The sequence below is a fragment of the Syngnathoides biaculeatus genome, chromosome 17, assembly GCF_019802595.1.
Source record: "Syngnathoides biaculeatus isolate LvHL_M chromosome 17, ASM1980259v1, whole genome shotgun sequence".
NCBI lineage: Eukaryota > Metazoa > Chordata > Actinopteri > Syngnathiformes > Syngnathidae > Syngnathoides > Syngnathoides biaculeatus.
In genome coordinates, this window is record NC_084656.1 from 11,360,378 (window position 1) to 11,386,679 (window position 26,302).

Genomic DNA, 26,302 nt, shown 5'->3' on the forward strand with positions numbered 1-26,302 from the left:
TGACGTTGATCTTGAACTCTTTAGTTAGTGGTCGGCAGCGCAGATTAATGATGCAGCGGTTGCCATCCGTCTGCTGGGTGAAAATCATGGATGGCTCGTTCCACTTCTCGACATGTTAAGTATGTTGCGTGACCCTTCTAAATGGAAATGTTTTGATTTGTCTTCTTGTGGCCCGAGGGATGAATAAGACCAATGAGCAATCAAAAAATAAATAATAAAAGAGTGCAAAATTGTGATTACATTTAAATGAAGGGCTGCAGATCAACGCGGCACATTAGACACTCTAAATTGGCCCGAGGTGTGATTGTGACTGCGGCTGTCTGTCTCCATGTGTTCTGGGATTGGCTGCCAACCAGTTCAGGGTGTACCCTGCCTCCTGCCTGCCCATTGACAGCTGGGATAGGCTCCAGCACTCCCCGCGACCCTTGTGAGGAAAATGGATGGCTGGGCTCCAAATCAGAAAATAATAACATATTACTGTTATACTAAATGACTATGAAACTTTTTTTAAAGATACCATTTATGTCACTACTGTGTGTAAAAAAACAAAAAAGTGTGATGGTCCTCTGTACAAATTTCATTTAAATGTTTATGCTCCCAAATTATTTTTGTGGAGTGCATTTTCACACATATGGTAACTCAATGAGCTTTACATAATTAAAGGCGTTTAAAAATGAGGAGAAAATAAAGAGGATAAAAGCATTTCAAAACAAAGAAAAATTAAAAAGCACACTGTCCAAGAAGTATGCAGCAAAACGACTGCAAGCTGCTTCACCATGTTTGCTTTGGACTCTTTGCTCTGTTTTCTGACCTAAGTCATGCAAATTTCAGAGCACAACTGGTCTTATATTCTAAACTTTTTTTTTTTTTTTTTTGGATTGACCCTTTTATACTGACTCAGTTAATGAGTAGCTCTATGGAGGTATAAGTAGTCACAATACAGGACCTCTAATGTCATTATATACATCATGATGTGATACAGTAACCGAAAAGATCTTCTGGATTGTGCTGTGCGATATGAGCACAGTTTTATATCTTAACATAGGTCAATGGTAGTAAAACCAGTTTGGAGGGAATGTAGACTATTGTTGTGATCATTTGAATGTTGTTTTGATTTAAAATAAGTTGTTCACATCCATGATTCTCTTGCCGTGCCGTACGTGAATATTTGCATGTCATAGCATTGTTGCAGTTACATTCCCCTTCATTCATTTTTATCAGGTGTTATTGTACATCTGAAGTGTCGGGCAAAAGTCACTCCTGTCACACAAAACCTCACCTTGGGGAGCATGTCATTTGAAGCAGTCCTGCCCCCCTCTGTTATGGTCTAGTGCTCTAACCAGCAGGGAAACAGGCCGGGCGGATAACCCACGGTCGGCCGTTTTAGGCTGCCGAGGCGCGAGGTTTGATGTACTTTTGCATTTCATGAGCTGGCAAATGCACACTGCACTGCACAGACTCCCATCTATTGATCGAAGCTCCAATTGACTTCAACACGTCATCCCCAGGCCTGACTCTGTAGGAGTGACTAATCGATTTAGGCTCAATCTGAAGAGTGAGGCAAGAGGATGGCATGATCAAAAAGCAAATTGTGTTACATTACAATATATATTACCCTTATATTATATCATACAACTCTCATTATAGCAATGTTCAGAATCAAAATATATACATTTCTTGTGTATGATGAAAGACGAGTCAATAAATGGAAATGAAATTGCAAGCAAAGCAAATGGTTCCTAGCAATCAAATTACTGGAAACAGTTTTCAAATCCCATCTTTATGTGAATGCATTCACCCGCCGTTAAATCCTGCTTTCCTCTTAAACCTCCAACAGAGTAAAACTATTGTACTTTGTTAAATGACATGTGCTTTCATCATGTCTGCAAAATGATTGTCACTCTTCTTCTGCTCTCTCTGTGTAGAACCTCCTTCTGCTCTTACCAGTAGGTCGAGAACACCTGAATAGGTGAAGTTGTCTTTATTGTGTTCTCCTACTTGAGGTAAATGATCTAGCAGCACGCTGCTTTAAGTTCAGTGCGCGCAGTGGATGATAAATCAAAAGAGACGACAAAAAAGAAAAATGTGAATCATAGTGTCTCTGCATGTGTGGCTGTGTTTGCAGATTTCATGGCGACAAAATATTATTGCTGTGTGTTTACACATTACAGTACAGTACATCTATTTTCAATGCCGCTAATCCCGGTTGGGGTCGCGGGGAGATGGAGCCTATCCCATCTGATTTCAGGCAAAAGACCCTGAACTGGTCGCGGACACCATCTCTGAATAGGAGCTGAACCTGCACTAAAGTCAGGTGAGTGTACCGCGACGCCATCAGTGACTCATTACAGTGCAGTCCAATTTTTCTTGGGTGGGGGGAATAGGTACAAAATATAATTGTGTGTTCCATTCATTTCACAGAGGAAGGCTGATTTGAGATTTTGAGATCAGAGTATGGTAATGAAATGAATTTGTTATATCTCAAGGCACCGCTCTATTTTTTTCATTAATCTTGTTCATTTTGGGTTGTCCTTTAATTAGGCGTAAGCACATGCCCTAACGACTGTCTGTGCATGTGCCTGAATTCAGCTAAACATGAATGCTTTCAGGATGTAATGCACCTTCCGCACAGGATGAAACTAGCTCTTGTACTGTGATTAAACTGCATCCACTGTACTCCACTTTGAATGTCCCTTGCGTTTCTCGAACGAATCTCACTGCTTTCCTGCTCTCTCTGTGCTGATTTTCTTCTCCTTCCAAGCGTGCTGAGAACAACTGAATTGATGACGATGTCTCTTTGTGCACTCCTGCTTGACGTAAATGATCATGCAACGACTTTCTTTTCTTGTGTGTATGTCCAGACGTGGACATGGTGCAAAAAAAGGTCATAGAGGAAGGCAAAAAGAAAAAATGTGTTCATGTTCAATATTTTGTTTGCCGTGAATTGTACTGTAGTTACCCTGAAATTAATGTTTCAAATTGTCTCATTTTGGAAACACCCTGCACAAAGTATTTAAAAAAAGGCGAGATTTGAAGAAGTGTCCAACAACACATTTTTAACTACTGAAATTTTTATTAAAAACTGTTTAATATTTCACAATGACTACATTTATTTATTGTGGTACATGACTGCATAACATTGAGGGGTGTTTCTAATTTTGTGGATTTTATGTCTGCAACATAAAACCAGCATTAAATGTAGAGTTAAAGTTTCAAAATTTCAACATAAAGAGACGTGATCAAGTGGCTGTAAAGTAAACAAAAGTATTTTCACTTATAGAGGCTGCAGTTTATATCCTGTATTGTGAGTTTAGGGTGAACGGACACATCACTAAACTTTCTCCATAGTCTCATGAACTTCAAGTAATCAAGTATACTGTATCCCGCTGATTTAGAGGACAATGCTATGAGCTCATGCTAATCTGTGTATCCCAAAGAACTCGATGCAGCTCTCCTTATCTTTTGGCTTTGTCATGTTAGCAGGGGGTGTGGTTTCTGCATGATACTGCCTCTCAATGTCTGGCTATAGCTTGAAAGTGGCTCTGGATGTTCACTAAGTCTGGCTGTCCTGTCATGGGAGTAGAAACTCAGTGTGGGCTATTTGTGTGTGTGTGTAATTTAGTATAAGTAATCTTGATCACAGATATACAGATATATTTATATATATATTAGACAACACAGTGGAATAGTGGTTCCAAGGTTCTAGATTTGAAACTCAATACCGGCCCTCTTGTTTGGAGTTTCCAAGTGCTCCATTTTCACCAGGTTCCTCCCCCACGACAAACGTGCACGTTAGGGTCAATGAATGCCCGTCTGTCTTTATGTGCCCTGCAATTGGTCAGAGACCAGTCCAGGGTGTCTTGTCCAAGGTCAGCTGGCATAAGATCCACATCACCTGCAAATCCTTCATTCATTCATCAATTGTGCACTAAAGAATGTGGCTATATAGAAGGTAGATAAAACTGTGGATACATGCTGTTGAAAACTCAATTTCCCATAATATGTCCCTTTTAATTAATTGTATTGCTCATAGTCAGGCGATGTTATGTTACTTACATTTCTGGCTCTGTGATTGTCATGATGCTTTCCATTTTAAACCTTTTGTGGCAGCATTAGAAGGGGGAAAAAAAATGAAGAAAAAGGCAACAACAACAAAAAAAGCAATCCAAATACGTCCTTGAGATACATCCACAATCTTTTGCTCACGATACTCTTTGTCCCTTTTGTCCTTTATCATTTCTCTTCACGTCACTGGGTTCACGCCGCCACAGACCTCCAACGAAAATGTACATTAACCTCATCTCCTGGGGTGAAACATAATACCTCCTTTACGTTTGTTACTTTGTCCTCCTGGTGCATGCAGAATAGAATTCACCCACACCCCTGAAGATATTGAAAATAACATTCACGCCTTGGCCTCAGATTTATGCGTCAGCTGTGACACATGAAGATGGAATGGTGGGGGGAGACGATAGATTGAACTCATCATCCATTTTCGTTATGTCTGGCAAGAGGGAGGTTACATTCTAGACTGGTTGCTGGCCAGTCACAGGGCACATAACAGACAAACAAGCCTTTATACTTGGATTCACTGAAATTGACAATTCAGAATTCACTGAAGCTAAAGTCCAAGTTTTGGGAAAACAGTAATTTTCCAAAGGAGATTAAAACCCAAATTGTGAAGCAACCGTGCCAAACACTTGTCTGCTGAGCTGCCAGCTACCGTGCAACACTTTCGTACCCAAGCGATTGTACATTCATTGCATGTTAAAGGTTTTCACAGTGATTATGCATAGAATGTTATTAGTCCCATGCAGCCGTTGATTACTAATCAAATTTAATGAATTCCTCCCACATCGCAAAAACATGCTTTCATTGGAGACTCAAAATTGCCCCTAGGTGTGACTGTGAGTACAAATGGTTGTTAGTTTCTATGTGCCCTGTGATTGGTTGACAACCAGTACACCAGTTCAGGGTGTTCTCTGCCTCCTTCCCAAAGGTAACTGGCATAAGGTGCCAGCACTTCCACAATCCTTGAGAGGATGACCAACTCAGCTAAGGGATGGATGGAGTAACAGTGAAGAAAATAAGTATTTGAACACCCTGCTGTATTGCAAGTTCTCCCACTTAGAAATCATGGAGGACCCCTCAAATTTTTCAACGTAGGTACATGTCCACTGTGAGAGAGATAATCTAAAAAGAAAAATCCAGAAATCCCAGTGTATGATTTTTTTTAACTATTTATTTGTGTGATACAGCTGCAGATAAGTATTTGAACATCTGTCTATCAGCTACAATTCTGACCCTCAAAGACCCGTTAGTCCGCCTTTAAAAGTCTACCTCCACTCCATCTATTAACCTGAATAAGATGCACCTGTGCGATGTCATTAGCTGCATAAAGACACCTGTCCACAACATACAATCAGTTAAGACTCAAACTTGTAATATGGCCAAGACCAAAGAGCTGTCCAAAGACACCAGAGACAAAATTGTACAACTCCACATGGCTGGAAAGTGCTACGGAGAAATTTCCAAGCAGCTTGGTGAAAAAAGGTCCACTGTTGGAGCAATCATTAGGAAATGGAAGAAGCGAAACATGACGGTCAATCTCAATTGGAGTGGAGCCCCATGCAATATATCACCTCGTTGGGGTCTCAGTAATCCTTAGAAAGGTGAGGAATCATCTCAGGACTACATGACAGGACTTGGTCAATGACCTGAAAAGAGCTGGGACCACCGTTTTCAAGGTAAAAAAAGTTGGCAATACACTAAGATGCCCAGAAGGTTCCGCTGCTTAAACTAGCACATGCCAAGCCCCATCTTAAGTGTGCCAATTACCATTTGGATGATACAGAGGAGTCATGGGAGAAGGTTTTGTGGTCAGATGAGACCAAAATGGAACTTTTTGGTCATAATTCCACTAACCGTGTTTGGAGGAAGACGAATGACGAGTTCCAGCCCAAGAACACCATCCCAACTGTGAAGCATGGGGTTGTAGCATCATGCTTTGGGGGTGTTTTTCTGCACATGGGACAGGACAACTGCACTGTATTAAAGAGAGGATGACCGCGGCCATGTATTGTGAGATTTTGGGGAACAATTTATTTCCCTCAGTCAGAGCATTGAAGATGGGTCGAGGCTGGGTCTTTCAACATGACAATGACCTGAAGCACACAGCCAGGAAAACCAGGAGTGGCTTCGTAAGAAGCATTTCAAGGTTCTGCCAACACCTTGCCAGTCTTCAGACCTAAACCCAATAGAAAATCTTTGGAGGGAGCTGAAACTCCGTGTTTCTTAGCGTCAGCCCAGAAACCTGTCTGATCTCAAGAAAATGTGTGTGGAGGAGTGGGCCAAAATCCCTCCTGCAGTGTGTGCAAACCAGGTGAACAACTACAGGAAACGTTTGACTGCTGTAATTGCAAACAAAGGCTACTGTACCAAATATTAACATTGGTTTTCCCAGGTATTCAAATACTTATTTGCAGCTGCATCACACAAATAAATTGTTAAAAAATCATACATTGTGAGTTCTGGATTTTTCTTTTTAGATGATCTCTCTCACAGTGGACATGTACCTACAATGAAAATTTCAGACCCTTCCATGATTTCTAAGTGGGAGAACTTGCAATATAGCAGGGAGTTCAAATACATTTCTTCACTGTATATAGTGGTTTATCTTCTACACCATACAGTGGCCAAAGCACTGTCTATATTTGACCTTTAATAAAACAGGAAGGCGGCACGGTGGATTAGCTGGAAAGCATTGGCCTCACAGTTCTGAGGTCCCGGGTTCAATCCCAGACCCACATGTGTGGAGTTTGCATGTTCTCCCCGTGCCTCCAAGGGTTTCCTCCGGGAACTCCGGTTTCCTGCCACATCCCAAAAACATGCAACATTAATTGGACACTCTAAATTGCCCCTAGGTTTGATTGTGAGTGCGGCTGTTTGTCTCTATGTGCCCTGCTATTAGCTGGCAACTGTCATGAACGGGGCTGAAGCACTGCGTGGTGTGGCTTGGTGGCCGCTTTGGGTGGTGCCACCTCTGGCACTTGTCACAGCTGTTGCGCATTCGGCATGTTAATGAACCATGTATTTATGCTGGAGTCACGGGCATTTCCCAGTTCATTGAGTTTGCAATGTGGTACCGTATCCGGACACTACTTCTGCAATAAAACCCACTGGACAATATGCCACACCTCCCCCGCACCGGTGGTACGTGACAGAATGAACTGGCCAGATATGGACCCAGCGGACTCAAAGGTGAATTACGTTCCTGTCCTGGTGGCAAACCATCCACGGCCGCCTGAAGACCACGTCTCGACGATGACCCGTCCACGGCTGCCTGACGACCGCATCTTGGCGACGATCCATCCACGGCCGCCTGACAACCGTGTCTCGGTGGCGACAACTCCTCCACAACCGCCTCATGTTCCTGTTTCGGCAGCTACGGCAACTGGCTCGCGGCCGTGTCACGTTCCTGTTTCGGTGGCTATGGTGAACGTTTCTCGGCCACTTCATGTTCTGGTTTCAGTGGCTACGGCGACCGGTTCCCGGCCACTTCATGACCAGGCCTCAGTGGCAACCGATCCCCGGCTGGGGAGGGGGGGTTGTGCCTTCTACCGGTTCCCCTTCCACCCTCCCTTGGTCATGTTTTTTTTTGTTTGTTTGTTTTGGTTTTGTTTTGTCGCGTCTGGGATCCATGCCTTAGGGAGGGGGTTCTATCATGAGCGGGGCTGGCGCACTGCCAGGATGTGCGTGGCTTGCTCACCGCTCTGGGCGGTGCCACCTCTGGCACTTATCACAGCTGTTCCGCATTCGGCATATTAATTAACCATGTATTTATGTTGGAGTTTACGTCACGGGAATTTGTCAGTTCAATGAGTTTGCACTGTGTTACCGTGTGCGCACACTACTTCTGCAATAAAAACCCACTGGACAATATGCGTTTGTCTCGGAGTCCTGCATTTGGGTCCTCCCCCGCACCGACGGCAGGTGACAGCAACCAGTTCATGGTCTACCCCCGCCTCCTGCCCGTTGACAGCTGGGTTTGGCAGGATTGGAGGGATTACTGTGGATTTCTGATTTGGGTGTGATTTGTTCTGTTTAAAACGATAAAATAATTACTGCAGTAGTCAAGGTTAAGTCTTTATTCAGTCTGACATACAGTATAATGGAATTTGTCTTTGAGTCAATCCTGTCACGTCCCATCGGAACGAGAGTAGGACCCAAATGCAGGACTCGGACGATGCAAGGTAGTTCAAGGAGAAACGTTTATTATATGCCGAGGTCGGGGATCGAGCAGGCAATCCGGTGCAACAGCAGTAGTTGGGACGTCGGGCGAAGAGAGCAGGTGAGCGGGCAGGCAGGAGTCGGTACACAGGAGAACGATCAAGGCAGGCAGAAGTATCAAGGAGTCAGGCTTACAAGGGTGGTCGGAGAACGGGCGAAGGTCGGTACACACAGGTTGTCGATCAGCGATACGAGAGTGCTGGAACGGGACATGAAGCTCAACGAACTGGCGGGGACCAGTCGTCATCGGAGTGATATAAATACACTGACTAATCAGCCCGCATGAGACGCAGGTGTGCACCTCAATCAGCGCACCCACGCCGGCACCCACGCGGGCACCCGCAGGATCATGACAGTACCCCCCCCCTCAAAGGCACGGCTCCCAGACGTGCCTAAACGAAAAAACACAGACAATAATTAACACAGTCAGGGGTGGGCGGAAGAGGGTCCGGAGGAGGGCACGCGCCCCCTTGGACCCCAGTCTGGTGGTCATCCAGGCCACCAAATGCGAGGTGTCCGGGTGGACAGGTCAGGAGGACGACCCGGACGCCAAGCACCAGGGTCCCCACGGGGCGATTCGGGCGGACGACCTCTGTGAGGAACCAAACGGCGAAGCAGGAACCAGAACGAGGCAGGCCACTGCTCCGGACGAGAACCTCCCACGCCGTGGTTGCAAGACGACCAGGGATTGGTCACCACCGAGGCTTAGTCAGTAGGCAGCCGTGGATTGGTCACCAACGAGTCAGTTGTAACTGTCACGTGGGCGTGTCTCGGGAGCGGGTCAGTTCCAACTGCCGCATGAACCTGCATCAGCAGCGAGTCCGTCGCCGTTGCGATGTCAGCGTAGCTCGGCTGGTTCGCCAATCCTTGCCGGACCTGGGCCGTGAGAGCCGCCAATTTGGCGCTCTGCCGCTCTATCTCCGCCCGCATTTCGCGGCGGAACGCCTCATGATTTGGCGGCTCCTCCTCCCTCTGGGCTGGAAGCTTCGCCCCCAGCTGCGGGTCTGCGGGTTTCGCCGTTGCCGGCGAGGAGTGGGAGGACGGTGTCTTAGTTGCCGCGCAGCGGGAGGCACAAGGGACCGCCCGGCCGGGGCGTCTCCTCTGGCCGCCACGCAGAGGTCCCGGGTAGATGGCCAAGCGGGTTCCCTCATACAGATTGTGTACTTCAACCTACCGGGCGAAGACGCTCGGGTGCTGGAAACGCAGGGAGGCGGAGCAAACTGACTGGGATGAAAAGCCGGGCAAAGAGATTCAAAATCAAAGTCATCGGAGTCGTACTCAGGCAGCCGGTCATACAAATCACGGTCCTCCTCATATTCCGAAAACTCAGAGTCCAGAAGAATATGAGGAGCCGGACGGGTCGTGTTCGGGACGTATTCATACCTCGCTGGCGAAGCGTAAGACACGGAAGCGGGGGACGTCAGGGAGCCTACCCGGATTGGACAGGCTTGGTCCTCCGGCAGACGGTCTACCTTCCGTCGGTCCCGGGGTCTTTCCTGCTGGGTACTGTGTTGGCCAGTTCGTTCTGTCACGTCCCATCGGAGTGAGTGTAGGACCCAAATGCAGGACTAGGACGATGCAAGGTAGTTCAAGGAGAAACGTTTAATATATGCCGAGGTCGGGGATCGAGCAGGCAGTCCGGTGCAGCAGCGGTAGTTGGGACGTCGGGCAAAGAGAGGAGGTGAGCGGGCAGGCAGGAGTCGGTACACAGGAGAACGATCAAGGCAGGCAGAAGTATCAAGGAGTCAGGCTTACAAGGGTGGTCGGAGAACGGGCGAAGGTCGGTACACACAGGTTGTCGATCAGGGATACGAGAGTGCTGGAACGGGACATGAAGCTCAACGAACTGGCGGGGACCAGTCGTCATCGGGGTGATAGAAATACACTGACTAATCAGCCCGCATGAGACGCAGGTGTGCGCCTCAATCAGCGCACCCGCGCGGGCACTCACGCGGGCACCCACACAGCTCGTGCTGGAGCGGCAGGATCATGACAAATCCATTAATTTAGAGATCCAGTATATATAGTACCAGGGGCGTGCAGACCTTGGAGGAGCAGGTCCTCAAAGTTAAATGAGATCGCAAAGAGCAAGAGCTTGAAATGCCTTAGCGTAGCATTCCAGCATGTTGATTAAAATAAAATGAGAAAACACTTAAAGCCAGCTGGAATTGCACTTTCTAGCAAAGGCGTGCCCCATTTGCTTCGTCGTTAACCCGAATGATAACAAGCCCACTGATCAGTATTTTGTGAATAAATTAGACTCATTTTGTGTGCATGTTCTAACAACATTATGGCCAAAACAAATTTCCCATGACATGCCTGGTGCTCTGTACATGCTGCTGAATTTATTCACCAGAACTGTTTTTGTTTTCCGTGAAACAATTAGGAAATGGATTTTAGAAGGTGGTCCACCTTACATTTTTCATTCACAGTATAGTATTGTGCCTCTGCCCTCAATTACTTTGTAATTACATAGTTATATAATTAGACATTAATTATTCACCTTTTGTAGGATAGTAAATAAAATCTCAACAATACATTCATTAGACTCCTGATATTGACTGCATTTACCAATTATTCATCCACTCGTCCATTTCCTGTACCGCTTATCCTCACTAAATTCGTGTGCCGGAACCTATCACATATCTTCGGGTGACAGGCAGGGTATGCTGAACTGGTTGGCAGCATTTATAGTGACTGACAGCATTTTTTTTAAAGCATGTTTTGTAATTTAAAAAAACAACAATTTCAAAACAAATCTAATTCTCTTTCAAATCAAACATATGTTTTAAAATACACCTTTGGAAAAGTGTCTTTTGGTATTTCTCTGCCAGAGGTTGTCACTCCACTACAAGTGCATGAAAATAATAGCAAACAAGTTACTATGGCAGCAGTGAACTGTCACCACCGGGTGCAAGTCCATTCAAGTCGCAGAGTGCAGTTGCACCTAACCTCCCCAGAAGCCTTGACTCTTTCTTTCTAGCACTAAACCAGATTCAATCATTCCCACTCTCAGACATGATGACTCTGTTCACGCCATCAGTAGAGCAGAGGTGGTGTCAGCCCTCGAAAGGACAAAATGAACACAGCTTCAAGCCCAGTCAACAAATGCTGGCAGATTCTTAAACATTGTCCTGAGCAGCTGGGAGGTGTGTCCCGGCATTTCTTCCAAGAGCTCTTTGACGATCAGCATAGTTCCTGGGATGTGGAGACACTCAACAGTGATTCCCATCCCTAAGAAGGGCACCACTGTGTGTTTTCCTACTCTTTTTACATGCTGGTTTTACTTCAAAACACAGCAGCACAGAAACTGCCTGTCTAAGACAATGATAGCAATTTTAAATACAAATACAATTTTCATACTCTTTTTAGTGTATGAAGTTGGACATTGTCTTAAATTGAAATCAGCAGGAAAATAATGTCAAAAGTAGTTATTAAGCTATTCATGAAACTGTAAGAAAATGATGAATTAATAATGCTTTTGTTCACGATTTTTTTTTTAGCATTCTCTTCAGAATATCGGCAGGATAGTTGAAAATGTTCTTGTTTGTAGTAGTTTATGAAATAAATTGAAGCATGGTCTTAAATTCCAACTTGATACAGTATTACAAAAATTGTGGAGTGAGGTAATATGTTGTTTTTGGGTTTCTTAAAATTGGAGCATAGAGTAATCTTAAAGTGAAATGAGTATCTGCAGGGAGATGATTGCAAAAATAAACCAGGACCATACGGGGCTGAAGTGGTTCAAATAAATAGGTAGAATTTCATCCATCAGTTTTCCATGCCGCATATTCTGTTCAGGCTGGTGGGAAGATGGGCAAAACGGGGAAAATGCCTTGGACAGGTCATCAGTAAAGTTGCACATCTAGAGACGGACAACCGGCATCACATAGTGCAGCTGGACCCACACATGCTGCAAGTCAGGCAAGTGTACCACTACAACATTAGAGCCATCATGGGTAATACAGTAGGAACTAAATAAATGGCAACTAGTTCAGGGTGTACCCCTCCCCCTCCCCGAAGATAAGCTCTGGCACTCTTGTGAGGGTAAGCAGGTGAGAAAATGGATGAATGGATAGCAATGAGACAGGCCTTTTGCTATTAATTGTTGAAAGGTTGGTGAATGACTGTGGCCTCTTTTTTTTTTTTTTCCCCTCTGACTGACTCATTCATTATGAAACATCTTCTGAGACTGTCAGGTCTTTCATGAATAGTAATATGAAAAGAACAATACACAGACCGGTTCACTTTATTGCTTGAGTTTTCCCATACTTTTTTTCCCTCTTATTTTCTGTACTAAGGTGAATAAGGGCTTGTCTTTCATGAGAGTACCTCGACAAAACGGTGTTGCGGTGCATGTTGCACAGGCGCAAGCTCTCAAGGCTGAAATTGAGTCACGTTTTCCTTTCAGCTATAATAATGTGACATTGAGTCTTGTTCTCTGCCAAAAATAAAAACTAATAGAGTCTCATTTTCTTTTCTTTTTATCCCCCCTCCCTTTTACTCCCCGATAGTGCCCCACAGTGGCCGAATTGGCAAGGACTCCACAGTGTTTCCTGACGACTCCTGGCTGAGATGGAGTTTGCGCATGAAGACCTCCTCCTTAATTTGATTAGAGTACACTTTACAGACTCAAATTGCAGGTAGGATCCTGTTAATATAATTGAGGGGCTGACTCAACACGTGAAGAATGGCTCCCAATTCAACAAATGGAATACAGTGGGCGGTAACGTGACAAGAGGCCGATAACATTCGTCTTTTGTGTCAGAAAAGACGCAGAGGCACAGATTTAAACTATTACCATGGATAAATCCTTAGAGACGGGATCGATAAGAAAAACACCAACGTCGAAAAGGTCACCGGTCTTTGGTTTAATCGGTCTTAGATTCAGTAAAACAAGGCACCATGGTGCGTTGAAATTGAGAAATGTAAAGGCCATAGAAAATTGGTAAAAGTGAGCCAGTCATCCACACGCAGAAGTCCTGATGAAGTGGTCCGTAGAATAATGTGATGTGGATACCTGATCTTGCTCTGCCTCTCTGGTATTTCTTATTACTCCCCTCCACACAGTTCCAGTAGGATTTTGCGGTAGTCACCGGATGTATCTCCCTTTGGAAATAAGGCAAACCAGTGACGAGGGGAACTGCAATCAGCCTCTTGAAGACAAACTGGTAACACAAGCTTCAAAATACAGTTTATCATATTATGGACATGGGACATATTATGGAACATTTCTTTTAAAGGCTTGTACAGAAATCCCGTAATTTCCGACCTACAGAGCGCACCTGATTAAAAGCCTCACCCAGTACATTTATAAAGGAAATACCATTTGGTACATACATAAGCCGCACCTCTGTAAAAGCCGCAAGTGCCCACATTGAAACCCACATTGAAACACAAGATATTTACAAAGAAACAGAGAGTTCTAATACATTAGCTTAGCTTAACATAGCAAATACACAGTAGCACGAACAGGGCTGGTTAAAAAAAAAAAAAAAAAGCCGCGCCAGCTACACAGTAACAACACGGTAGCACAGTACTAACAGGGCCAGTTAAACAAAAACATACCTAAATCAGTGAGACACGGCAGTAACACAGCAGGAACACGCTAGCACGGCGCCAACAGGACCGGTAAAAAAAAAAAACCATACCGGTAAAAATCACTGAGACGCAGCAATAACACAGCAGCAACACGCTAGTGCAGCGCTGAAAGGGCCGGTTAAAAAAAAAAAACTATCAGTAAAAGTCACTTCCTCGGCACATATATTCCACCGGTCTCACTCTCACCTTTATCACTTGAGTCCCCCCTTTCTGCCGTTAGAAAAAATGCACGAATTAGCTGTATCACCGCATAAACTGCAGGGTTGAAAGCATCTGAAAAAAGTTGCGGTTTATAGGCCGGAAATTACGGTAGGTATGTGGAGTACCTGCAAAGCCCTGAAATGTGAAGTACAACAGTGAAGTAAATATTTTGCGAGCTGGCTCGACGTAAAATTTGAAAGAAAATTATGCCAAATTGCTTTAATTGTATTTGTAGGCAGTCACTTTTTTCCCCCTCTTGACACTTCAGGCTGCGCTTTTGCAAGAAGAAGCAAAAATCTTCAAAAAGGAGGCTTGACGCTGTTTAACGCCAGTCTCAGTTGATCAATATCAAACAAGGAGAATTACATGGGAATTTCAAACCACCACAAAGGTTAGCCTGAACCTCGCTAGTTTGATACTAACACTTGATGGTACACGTCATAGACAGGCTACCATGCTAAGAGCATCCATGTGGGGGTATACAACTATAAACAAACAGTTGTGAAGCACTAAAGTTGTAAACTGTGCGGATTCACAGATGATCGATCAATAGATGAGTCCAAATAAAAAAAGCAATAGTGCAATCCTGAATGTGTGACTGATTGGTTGATTGATTGACTGATGATCGAAAACCTCACCTTAATGAACGAGTGTAGAGTCTTGCCGTACATCTTGAGAAACTGCGCCTTGATGTCCAGCATGTCAATCTCTGCCCTGGACACCATGATCCTGATGAGCACAGTGTCCGTGGTGCCGAGGCCCTGGCCATACACACGCATACACACACTGTCAGCAAATATGTCAACTCGAGTTTTTAATTGGTCCTGGTGAAGCATGAACAATTCACCTTCATTGATTTGTACAGACGTTCCGCAAAGAACGCTTGCTTGTTCCTCATGCATTTCACTAGAGAAAGACAACACAAATGAAATACTTCTGCGTGCTGTCAGCACGTACAGCATTATTATCAGTGTAACCGACTCACCTATGGCCAGGAAGACATCCTCCAGACAACCTGACATTTCCCTCTTGATGCTCTCCTCGATGTCTTTGCCAGAAACCTTCTGGTACGCTTCAAACACTGAACAAAAAACAAACTACGTTGGGGAATCAAGAGAATTGGCATATCACTACCGTTTATTAAGTGATACAGTATTCAACAATTTTCCAAATTTTGTTGCAGATAAAAAAATAAAAAAATAAAAAAAAAGGGGTTTGTTTTTTAAAATATAGGAATCCATATTCTATCCTGCTTATCCCTTTAGTGTTGCACATGAGCTGGAGCTTATACCAGCTGACTTAGGGCGAGAGGCGCAATATTACCTTGCTTGGTTTCCAGCTATTCACATGGGATATAGTGACAAACAACCATCTGCCCTCACAATCACACCGAGGGACAATTGCAAGAATTCTTTTAACCTAACATTTATGTTTTGGAATTGAACCCCCAACCTCAAAAGTGTCAGGCAGATTTTTTTAACGTGCGTGCAAGTATACCTCGTAACAGATGCTTCTGGTTCCTGACACAGAGCACAGTCAGGAATTTCACCTCGTCCGTGCCCCATCGAGCTTCACCTGCCTCGTAGATTTCCTGCAAAGATAATACTGATATATGTATGACTTCATTTTTGAATCCAGTTTCTTTCAAGACCAGGATAAAACCTTGCCTTGGCATCCTGCAAAGCCTGGGCCTCATTCACGGTCTCGCTTTCGTCACGTCCAGCCTGCGTGAGTAACATCAGTTGTTATTGTAACGATGCTTTCATCAGAAAAATACTGCATTTATTTTATTCTTTCGTGTGTATTATGGGCCACCACATCTCCCTCACAGTTGAGAGGTACTGGGTTTGAATCCCGACTCTACGGTCAAGTTGTGTGGGGTGCGGTGTGATGGTCTGAGCGCTCCCGGTGCGGCAAAGTCTCTTTGTGAGAAATGCGCATACGCTTATATTAATGCTTAAAACTTCCGGCCATTCTGAAACATCCCCATCCATCCTTCAACATGTGCCATTCGACAACTTGTTGCCGAGTGTTCATGTTCGCTATGGACGTCTCAGAAAGACGAACACGGTGAATGTACATATATGTGTATATCTTTTTTAGCAACTTTGTTTTAAGGTTAGGTTAGGGTTACGTTACAACGTATGTTAGCTCCCTCTATGTATAAGAAGGGGAATTATGAGACCGGGGGATTTCCCAGTCAGCGTCTGCTATGTACCCACAGTTCCCCTGTTCGTAACGCATGCGCATTCATCACAAGGAGACTTTTCAGCATGGGGGAGCGCTCAGACGGTCACACTGGCTTTCTGACACATTCCAAAAACATGCATAGATTGATTGAAGACTCAATTGTCCGTAGGTGTGAATGTGAGCGTGAATGCTCATTTCTCTATGTGCCCCGCGAAGTGTGGGCGACAAGTCCAGGGTATACCCCGGTTCTTTTCCAAAAACTACAGATAGCCTCCAGCACACCTGCGACCGTACTGAAAACGTTCAAGAGAGGATGGATGGATGATTGATTGATTGATTGATTGATTGATTGCTTACTTGTATGTACTTGTATGTGCTGTGGATACCTCACCGTGAGTAAAGAGACCAAAACTCGTTGGAACATTCCCGATGTGTCTCCACAAACATCTTCTTCCAGGTCCTTCCCATACTCTGTCAGGACAACAAATGTTATACTGTATATTTAGAAAATGGTGAGTGCATGCACTGCATTATGTTTTTTTGTTTGTTTTTTTTGACACACAAAACAACACGGCTTCATGAAGAAAGAAATGTACAAAATGGCATCAATAAGAGCATTGACTTTTTTTTTTAAACAGGCACTGAAAATTTTTTGGAGAAAAAGAACAAATATGAAGACTAACATGCAAAATGACATTACAATATAAATAAAAGTCCCAAAAATGTTTCACTGACAATGGAAAAATGTACATTAACAAAACCTGAGGACCAACGTCAAAGTATAAAAACATTTATAACATCTAAATACAATGTTTTCTTACATTCTTATTTTTCATCTGAGTTTTTTTTTTTATGTGCCAGTATTCGTTTCGACATCAATACATCTTTTCCTATACTTCTAAAAGGGATTTTCAATGTCAAATCTTAATAGATACCCTTCTCAATGTGATGGAGCAGAATTTTGGATTACTGTGCCATAATAAACACATTACTAAATCAAATAATAGTATCTGTTGGTCATAATGGGAAGGGAAAAAACTCATGGATTTCAATGCCATTCACAAGTCTCAGCTCCATGTCCTGTCCATGCTCTATAATTTATAGCCCGCCTCAGAATTCAGTGAATTCAGTCTTTTTGGTGCTTCTGCTCTCATTTCCTGGTTCTGTGTGGTAGTTGTGTCAGAAATGTGGACGGTAAAATACACCGAGCTGAAAAGTGAAAATCTCACATGTAAAAAGAAAAAAAAATGTATCTGTGTGAGTGGCAGTGGCAGTTGTGACTTGGGTAGAAAAACTAATATTTTAACGCCAATTACTGAGGAAATTGACACTCACGCTTCTTGTAGACTCCATTGATGGTTTTGATCTCAGCATTAGACCTGGAAGCCAGAATATCGATGAGGCATGCCTCCTCTGTTCCAGCCCCCTGCAGTCATATGAAAGAGTACCAGAATTTGTCCTAGTAATAGATGTCGATGATGATGATGATGATGATGATGATGATGACATTAGCTCATATTGATTTTTGAAGTTCAGTCTTTTTTTTCAGTCTTCAAACTTCCCTGAATTGAACAAGTCAGACCTTGATGGCGTTTCGCAACTCGTAGGCATCATACGCAGGCGCCAGCATGAGCAGACCGAGCACCACGCTGCGGAAGTTCCCGCTCAGCTCCGAGGACAGCTCGTCAGCCAGGTCCTGAAGAGGTTGGGAACAAATCCGTTCAAAACACCATCGAAAATAATTCAGCTTTGCATGGCTTCAAATGTTCTAGTTTTGTGTTGTCAATTTGTCCTGTGTGAGCAACGTGACTCTGGTGGGTTTTTATATAAAAAAAATATTTGTGCTATGAGTTAAAATTTGAATTATGGGGTCGGTTCAAGATGTTAGCCTCGCAGTTTACGTTGATTTAGCAGTACGAACAGTCAACATAATAATACTAGCCAAGAGCTACAGTCAGCCAAAATCTACGTCCAGAAATTCACCCGGCGACTAACTGACCATATTCCTGATGTAAGTTTCAAGGCCACGTCAAAGACAAACACATAATACTACAGCTTCTGGTGTTGTGGCTTGGTTTGTCCCAGTACACAGTAAATACACCTTAGAGCACCAGTTGATTTCTTAACGTTCACTTTTATTATGTGCTAATACATTTTTATATGACATAGCATAGTGCTAGTGAGTTTTATTTACTAAAACCCCAAACAAAAACAACAACAAAAAATGTTTTATTAGGGCTGCAACAGGTTAATGGCATTGCCAAATCATTTGATTGGGAAATATTGCTTTAAAATAAAATAAAAAAAAAACATTAAGTTACGAGCTTAGTCTCGGAGGAAATTAAAACTTGCGAGTTAAAGTAGTGAGTGTTGAAGTGACAAGTTTCAAACTTTATTATGTGGGGGAGGAGCTAAGTTTAGCCTGGGTTGTTAATGCATGTTACAAAATCTTCACCACAGGTGCATGTACATCTGCACTCCTGCATATTTTTTCCCTAAAAAAAAATGAATAATCTGCAAGCCATTTTTAAGGATAATATTGCAAGATGAGTTTCAGATGACACTAAAGTCTTTTGTGATATGAAATAGACTTTAAAGTTCTTCTCCTGGAGTATGACTTAATAAATGACTCCTGGTCTATGAATCACTAAATGAATACAGTTCATTAAAGAAATACTAATGGGACATAAACCCAGTAAGGTTCTGAGATAAACAAACTCAGGTCAGATGGTAAAGAACAGAGTCCAAAGCAAGCATGGCGGAGCACCATTGAGTTACTATGCTGCCCATAAATGGAATACATTGACAACAGAAGCCAAGTCAGCCCCAAGTGCTAGTGTTTTCAAGTGTTTTAAAAACTATTCCGTTTTTTCGTCATACTTATGATTGAGCATTTTAGACTACCATTTTTAAATTTCTTGCATTGTCAGGTTTTAGTAATTTCAGTGAGTTGTCATTTAGTTTTTATTTGTTTTATATATTTGTTTTAAATGCTTTGAATCAAGTAAATCGCAAATGTTTTTTTCTATGTGCCCTATGATTGGTTGGTGACCAATTCAGGTTGTACCCCGCTTCATGCCCGAAAATAGCTGGGGTAGGCTCCAGCATGCACACGACCCTAGTGAATAAAAGCAATACGGAAATTCTATCAATTGGTGTAGGGATGATACTGAACTCATTATAATTGGTCCTTGGTCCTGGAATAACCTTGAGCGTATACTCAAACTCGCCTCGTTGACCTCTTTGGATAGTTTTCAAGCTAAAACTTTAAACTTGTGCTGTGATATGCTAAACTGCTGCTGTTTTGTTGCACTTGCAATCAGATTTTATAGTACATTTGCTCAGTATTTCCTGCTCTCCATTCTGGGTGGATGGCAGTCTATCACTATCTAGTCCCTTCTCAATATGAAAAATGTCTTGAAAAGAAATTGCACCATTGCGCAATTCTTGATCTGGTGTGCAGTCACCACAGTATGACTCACCTTCCTTTAACAACTTCCCTGATCTTGCTACAGCACAGCGGTGTGATCATTATTAGATTATTTAATTATCAGTCTGGCAAACAGCACCATTCCTCTCATTTAGTTAATATAGTAACCGATCAGAACATCTGTCATACTTGTTAAAAAAAATCCATTTTACAGCATCGTGTGTTGGTTCTTAGTTCAGATTACAACGCTGTCGTTGTTCTCGTATCCATTTCTGCATTTTTGTTGCTCTAATGATTAACAGTCACATTATCAGCACCATGGCAACAAACCCAGAGTCAGCCTTGAAGCCAGAATGAAGCACAACATGAAGAATTATGTGTGAAAACATCTGCTTTCCCACTCTCCAGCTGCCTCCTTTTGTTTCTTTAATTAGGATTGGGGGAGAAATCATAATTTCCTTGCTTCTCACCTTCCCCACCGCCTGTTTGAAGGCCTCCTTGATACGCTGCCTCTGCGCGATGGTGCGGTGTGCTAATACCTCGATGATGACAGCTTCGTTGGTTCCTGCAAGACATTTTTTTCCACAAACAAAATAATAAGGATTGCATTCAGTGTGCTTGAGCAAGGCATCTTTCTCGTGATTTTGTCACAGAATTGAAGAAAAGCAAGTTTGCCTCCAAACAGAAAGCATCTGTTTGGAATAGAGTCAGGAGAGGATGATTAAGGTTGCTAACAAAATCAACATTCCTCCACATGTAGTTGCTAACAGAAACACGATCTGGCTGGCTGCGATGCAGGCCTCTGTGCTTGCTACAATGTATAGTTGTCAAACACACACACACAAACGAAGCAGCACAAGGACAGCAGCGTGAATGGACAGTGAAGAAAACCTGAGCAAGATGGAATTTTTGATTTTTTTCCAAAGAGTAGGAGGAGTTGTTTGTTTTTCCGTGGAGACACTATGTGAGACTCACCAGCTCCCTTCATGGCCTCACGAAGCTTCTGGGCGTCTGCCTCTGGGTCGAAGCCAGGCGCCTCGGTCACGGTTCCACGGTTTCCAATCTAGTCATTAAAAAAAAAAAAATTCTGTACTGTAGGTATGGAGAAATCTGAAATGGCAATATGCTTTTTTTTTCTAATTGTAGGGGTCGCTTTAGGTTTTGAACTTGGGGGGGGAAAAAATCTGGGTAATGTTCTTATAACACATTTGTGTAATAATAATCACATTTTGTTTCATAATACTGAAATGGATTTCTGTGAGTTGACATGGGGAATTTTAATAATCCAATCAGTAAAATATAGTGTGATGAAGAACAAATTTAAGAAATCACTGGACTGGAATGGAAGTATTGTAACAATGTTATTACATTTTCTGCTCACTAATTCAAATACAGTTCCTGGAAATTCTGTATCTAACATTTTTTAAACATAAATATCTTCCATTTTTTTATTTGTAGTTAAATCACACACAATATATATATATTCATTCTATTTAAGTCATTTTGATACATTTTTCATTATTATGTTTTTTGCTACTGCCACAATGACAAAGGACATGCATCTTTAATTTAACTGACCAAATGTGATTACTTGCACAATTAGTTATGTTAAACAGAATATTCCATGTTGCATTTTATGCATTTTACAAAACAAAAAACCCAAAACGACAGGCACAGGCCTTTTTCTTCAGTCATTGCAATAAAGGAAACCACTACAACTGTATTTAGACAATGTTTAGCCATATTCAACACAAAATCCACAAAGTGCTGCTTCAAAAAACAAGACGAGACTTACCGCCGCCATAGTGAGATGAGATTTGTTGAGGTAAAGCTGCAAAATATTGTGTCTCAGTTAATAACGCGGAGATTATAATATCAGGTCATATTGTTCATCGTTACCCAGTTTAGCCCCCAACTCTATGATGTGTGAGCTTCATTGTCACTTGGAAGCTGAGACACGTCTACCTGTCTGTTGAGGAGCTGCCTCGTGTCCTAGCTCATCCCGTTTAGAGTTATTTTGTTGTTTTGTTTGAACACATCTGTAATCAAATTAACCACACTGCTCAGATCACTTTGTCCTGCCTGAGTGGATCATCTTACCTGCTGACATCCTCGCACAATGTCCTCCCATAGTCATTCATTGTTGACATTTGTCAACTTAATTCAATTTGTTATGTCTGCTCTCTGACGCGCTCGCTAATTAGGGTCATGAGTGAGCTGGTGTCTATCCTAACTAATGAGAGGGCGGGGTACACCCTAAACCGGACCCCGGCCAATTAAGGGGAATCATTTATATTATATAGTTGTCAATTTGTCAGGTTTTTTTTCTTCATTTTATTTAACTTAATTTATCATTCTGTATTTATTTGTTTATAATTTTATCATACTAATTTATAATCTCTCTGTATAATTAAAAGGCATCATTATTTTTCTTTACTTTATTTTAGTCAGTTTATTATTATGATGATTCCCTTCAGCCAATCCAAAAGCCTGATTTAATTTGTTTTGATAAATGTAGTTTATTATACTGATTATAATCCCACTATCTACTCACAGGGAACAATTTCATTTATTTTTGTTTCATTTTTATTTAATTATTAAGCTCCAACTTAATTTCGATTTTTTTTTTAAATTTAGAATTATTTTTATACTCTGTGTCCATGCAATTACAGGGTGTAATTTTACTGAAGTTCACTATGTTTTTCTTGAATTTATTATAGCAATGATTATCCCTCCAAGGAATCAGAGGATATAACCAAATGTATTTAATAATTTTAAAATAGACGTGGTAATCATTACTGTGCTGATTACATAAAATTGGGACCCGGGGGCTGCCACTAGATGTATTTACAATAGTGTTTGTCGTTGTCACACATTTGAATCCTTTCGGGATGTACATACACAAATGGGTGTGTGTGGTTATTCTGTCCACACTGTTATTATTACTACTTTTCTGAGTTTATTTCCATCCACCCAACCTTGTTCTGTAGCATCTGTCTTCGTAGGAGCCTACTGTATCCTAGCTGACTTTGAAGCGAAAGGCGAGGTACACCCTGGACTGGTCGCCAAACTTCACTACGACATGCAACTTAAAGTCTACATTGCATTTTCTGTTTTTATTTAGGAATGTGAAGGAAGCACTGGGGCAAGATGCAAACTTGAGGCAGGATAATTGAACCTAGAATCTTGGAAGTGAGGAGCAGGTGTGCTAACCACTAATGGACCGTACTGCTCATGCATTCATCCTGTCACAATCTTGTATGACTCGATCTTTGTTATATAGACAATTATGTGTGCATGCAGTTTCTGCAGCACATCTGATGTAATTACTGTGCAATTACTACTGAGAAGAAACAGACAGCATGCTTGAGTGAATGTTCCAGGAAAATGGGGTATTGTTGACGACCCGATTTATACAGCCATATTATATTAATCATTAATATATGAAGAACTGTGGAATACGTGGTAGAATTATGGAAAAACAATGCAAGCGTACTTAATAACAAACTTCTTAATAAAACTTCCAATTCCAAAAGGATTGCGATAATCAAAATGAATTGAATAGTCGTGGCATGTCGGTCTAGAGTGTAAAAGGGTAACCGCTAACTTTTAATAAAGTTGGGCACACCCTTGCGAGCGAGGGAACCCACCGGGCCGCAGCCTCAACTCATTGCGTCAAATTACAATACCGCCCAAATAATACCTCAGGCTCAAATCGCTCACGTCCGGGCGCAAAAAGAACTAAAGCCCTACCTGTGCCGGTGACCGTGCAGTATTTACGGAGGCCAGAAGACAGCGCAGACCAGGAAATGTAAGCTTTTTATCAGTCAGATGGCCTCAAGTCCCACCTTCCCTGATCCTTTTTTTTCTTCGTTACGATACTGTTGCGTTCACACAACGAAGCAGAACGGGAAATCACAATATTCTTAATCCGGGATTTCACCATAGCGACAAATTTCTTATGAATACGTTTTAACAACGTACGTGGATACACAACATATAGGACATTTGTATTCACGAGTTTCATGGCATATTTGATGTATTTACTTGGAAGTAACTCAAAGCTTTTATATCAATGCTGATTATATTGTTACCCGTTAATATTTGTCTTTAAATTTATCAAATGGAAGTATATACACTTTGTATTGGTGTAATCTAAATGCCGGGAGTGTGCGAGTAATCGAACACGTGGATGTGCTGGCTCTGATTGTGTTTATCAATTATGTTTTCTCATCCCACCCACTTGTCTTGAACGCCACATACTCGATGAGAGAGGAGTCGGCAGCTACGTTCTCTTGCACTACATTACCCACAATCCTGAGCGCGCGTTGGTGCGATATTGATGGCAGCCAGAGAACGCTGTGGTTGCACAGATTGGAGCAGAGGGCTGAAAAAAAGAAAAGAAAAGAAAACCCCGGCCGCTCTTTACAAATAGAGAGGGACATGCCATGTTTTGAGCTCTATACTCAACGGTGTAGTCAACGAGCGGCTGACTCACGCTAACTAGCGAAATTTTTGGAAACCATATATAAAAATCATCAGCTGATGTGATTAAATGGCTCCCCGCGCGTCTCCGTGCGACGGAACGGCTACACAGCTCGACTGAAGATGGGAATATTGGTCGAGCGAGGCTGTTTTCCATCGCGCTCGAAGCCCCTCAGCGTCAGAGGATAACCCGGATAACCTTACGCACGACATGTCATAGCGCGAAGAGCTAGCATCTAGCTAGCTTCAACGAGAGATGGAAGACAACGCCAATGTTTTCGTCGGATAAATCCTGCGAAATAGCGACAAAAGGGAATTGTGTAGATTACCCGGAGGATGCTATTTTCGCCACGCCGCTGCTGTGTAATTCACTTACATAACAGCTAGGCGCAACCGTGTTTGGCGTGCCAATTTTCATTTTGCCACCCAAGTCTGTTTTGGTGTCATCGTCACTGATTTCTGTGTTCGGATGCTGCTAATAGACACACAAGTAAAGCATCCCCATTAAGACAGAAATCCGCTCTACTATCGTTTTTATTTTTTTTTTTTTGACGCCATGAGGAAGTTCTTCGATTCACGTCGGGAGTTGGTCAGCTCCGGACCGGGTTCCGGAGGAGGTGGCAGCAGCTCCGGGTCCAGCCATGCCGGGGGTAACTTCATCGGGCGAGGCTTTACCGTGGGCCGCTACCAAGTCACCGTGGAGGAGATCATAGCCGAAGGTGAATGGGGGACTCGTTGTTCATTTCACGCGTGTTATGTACACTGCAGTGTTTCCCGACCTCTATTGAGCCAAGACACATTCAGAAAAACCTCACATTACATCCGTTCACTGCAAAGATTGTGAATCAATTTTCTCATCTGAAAAATTCCTTAAAATCCCTATAGAGGATTCTTGTCTAACAATTAATCATCTCAGCACTTTAACAGTAATTAACATTGTTAATCAACACTTAATATCGTTACTGCTTTTACTTCTATAAGCATTAAATGTTCATCTCTACTGCATCCTCATCAACTGCCACTGACAGCAGTGCTACTGCTATTTCCAAGAGTGTTTGCACACTCAGTGTCATTGAAAAGGTTCAAAGTTGAAACCTCACCAGTTTCGCTCTGACCACGAGGATAACTTTGTCGTTTTCCTCACAATTCCTAAACAAGTTTGTTTTTTTTAGAATCAAGTCTATAAATTTGCAGTAAAATGATGGATTAGCTCTTTGCGTGTGAAGGCTAGTGCACTCAAAATAATTAATACTGAATACATTTTGATATTTTTCAAACGTATGTTTTAAGACTAATACTGCCGTCAAAGAAAACTAATAATACAAATTTGATGGACATCAGGGGTCTCCAGGAAATTGCCTAATGGTAAGTCTGCCCCCTGTCCAGATATAATGATGATATTAGCTCAATTTACTCGGTAATTACCTTATTCGGTGTGTATTTAGCGCCCATTAAATTAAATACAATGCAATTATTCTGTTGTGTGAATGGCAGATGGATAAGTTTTCTTCCCCTCTCTGTAGCTGTCATAATGGTCTTCGTTTATTTTAATATTCTAACGATATTGTCAGACTAATATAGTTAGGAACATGTTTAACTAGAGACAGGCTTTAAGTATACACTCGCACAACCGGACAACGGTACCTTTTTAGTCTAGTAAAGATATGTATGTTGCTAATTGTTCTGAGAAGGGGTTAGCAAGAACATGTCCTGTATGAGTCAGTCAGGACATCTGGGTTGGAATCTCCATTGGAACCATCTCTATGTGGAGTTCCTCTTGTACGCTCTGCCGGTATTCTGGGTTCCTCTTACATTCCAAAAACGTGCTTCTTAGGTTGACTTGAAGACTCCCAAATATGTAAATGTGAATGGTTGGTAGTCGAGGTGTGCCCTGTGATTGGCTGCCAATCCAAACTAGCTTTCTGCGAGAGATTGGTGGTGGGCATGCAATGCAACTACCTCATTGTGTTGTAATATTATTTGAAGATTGTTTTCAGAAGTTTTTAATAACTGTGTTCTTTCAAGCTTTCTTTTTTTTTATAGTTACACTGTGGGCTGGATCATTGATGTACCTTCGCTTCCCTTGTTCTGCTAGATCATTTGCCT

General features: G+C 42.5%; 2 protein-coding genes across 6 annotated transcripts in view; one reads left to right on the plus strand and one right to left on the minus strand.

Moving 5' to 3' along the window:
- Positions 1-13,139: 13,139 nt before the first annotated feature.
- Positions 13,140-23,588, minus strand: anxa4 (annexin A4). Of its 3 annotated transcripts, XM_061800646.1 has the most exons (14): positions 23,465-23,534; positions 21,677-21,750; positions 21,507-21,542; positions 20,687-20,774; positions 20,182-20,276; positions 17,864-17,977; positions 17,617-17,707; positions 16,673-16,752; positions 15,759-15,815; positions 15,589-15,682; positions 15,077-15,172; positions 14,939-14,997; positions 14,730-14,852; positions 13,140-13,398 (listed from the first exon to the last, which is right to left on the minus strand). In XM_061800646.1, the coding sequence occupies exons 3-14, from the start codon at positions 21,513-21,515 to the stop codon at positions 13,342-13,344; spliced, it is 963 nt and encodes a 320-aa protein (XP_061656630.1). In that variant the 5' UTR covers positions 21,516-21,542; positions 21,677-21,750; positions 23,465-23,534; the 3' UTR covers positions 13,140-13,341. The 3 variants fall into 3 exon arrangements, with proteins under 3 accessions (XP_061656630.1, XP_061656629.1, XP_061656631.1); XM_061800645.1 differs by lacking the exon at positions 21,677-21,750 and having other exon boundaries at positions 23,465-23,588; XM_061800647.1 differs by lacking the exon at positions 23,465-23,534 and having other exon boundaries at positions 21,611-21,735.
- Positions 23,589-23,728: 140 nt separating this feature from the next.
- The window catches only part of LOC133490495 (AP2-associated protein kinase 1-like), a 35,146-nt gene continuing 32,572 nt past the window's right edge, over positions 23,729-26,302 (plus strand). For all 3 annotated transcript variants that reach the window (XM_061800642.1, XM_061800644.1, XM_061800643.1), the window contains exon 1: positions 23,729-24,915. In XM_061800642.1, coding sequence (XP_061656626.1) covers positions 24,753-24,915 — 163 coding nt within the window. In that variant the 5' untranslated portion in view covers positions 23,729-24,752. The remainder of the gene's footprint in view (positions 24,916-26,302) is intronic.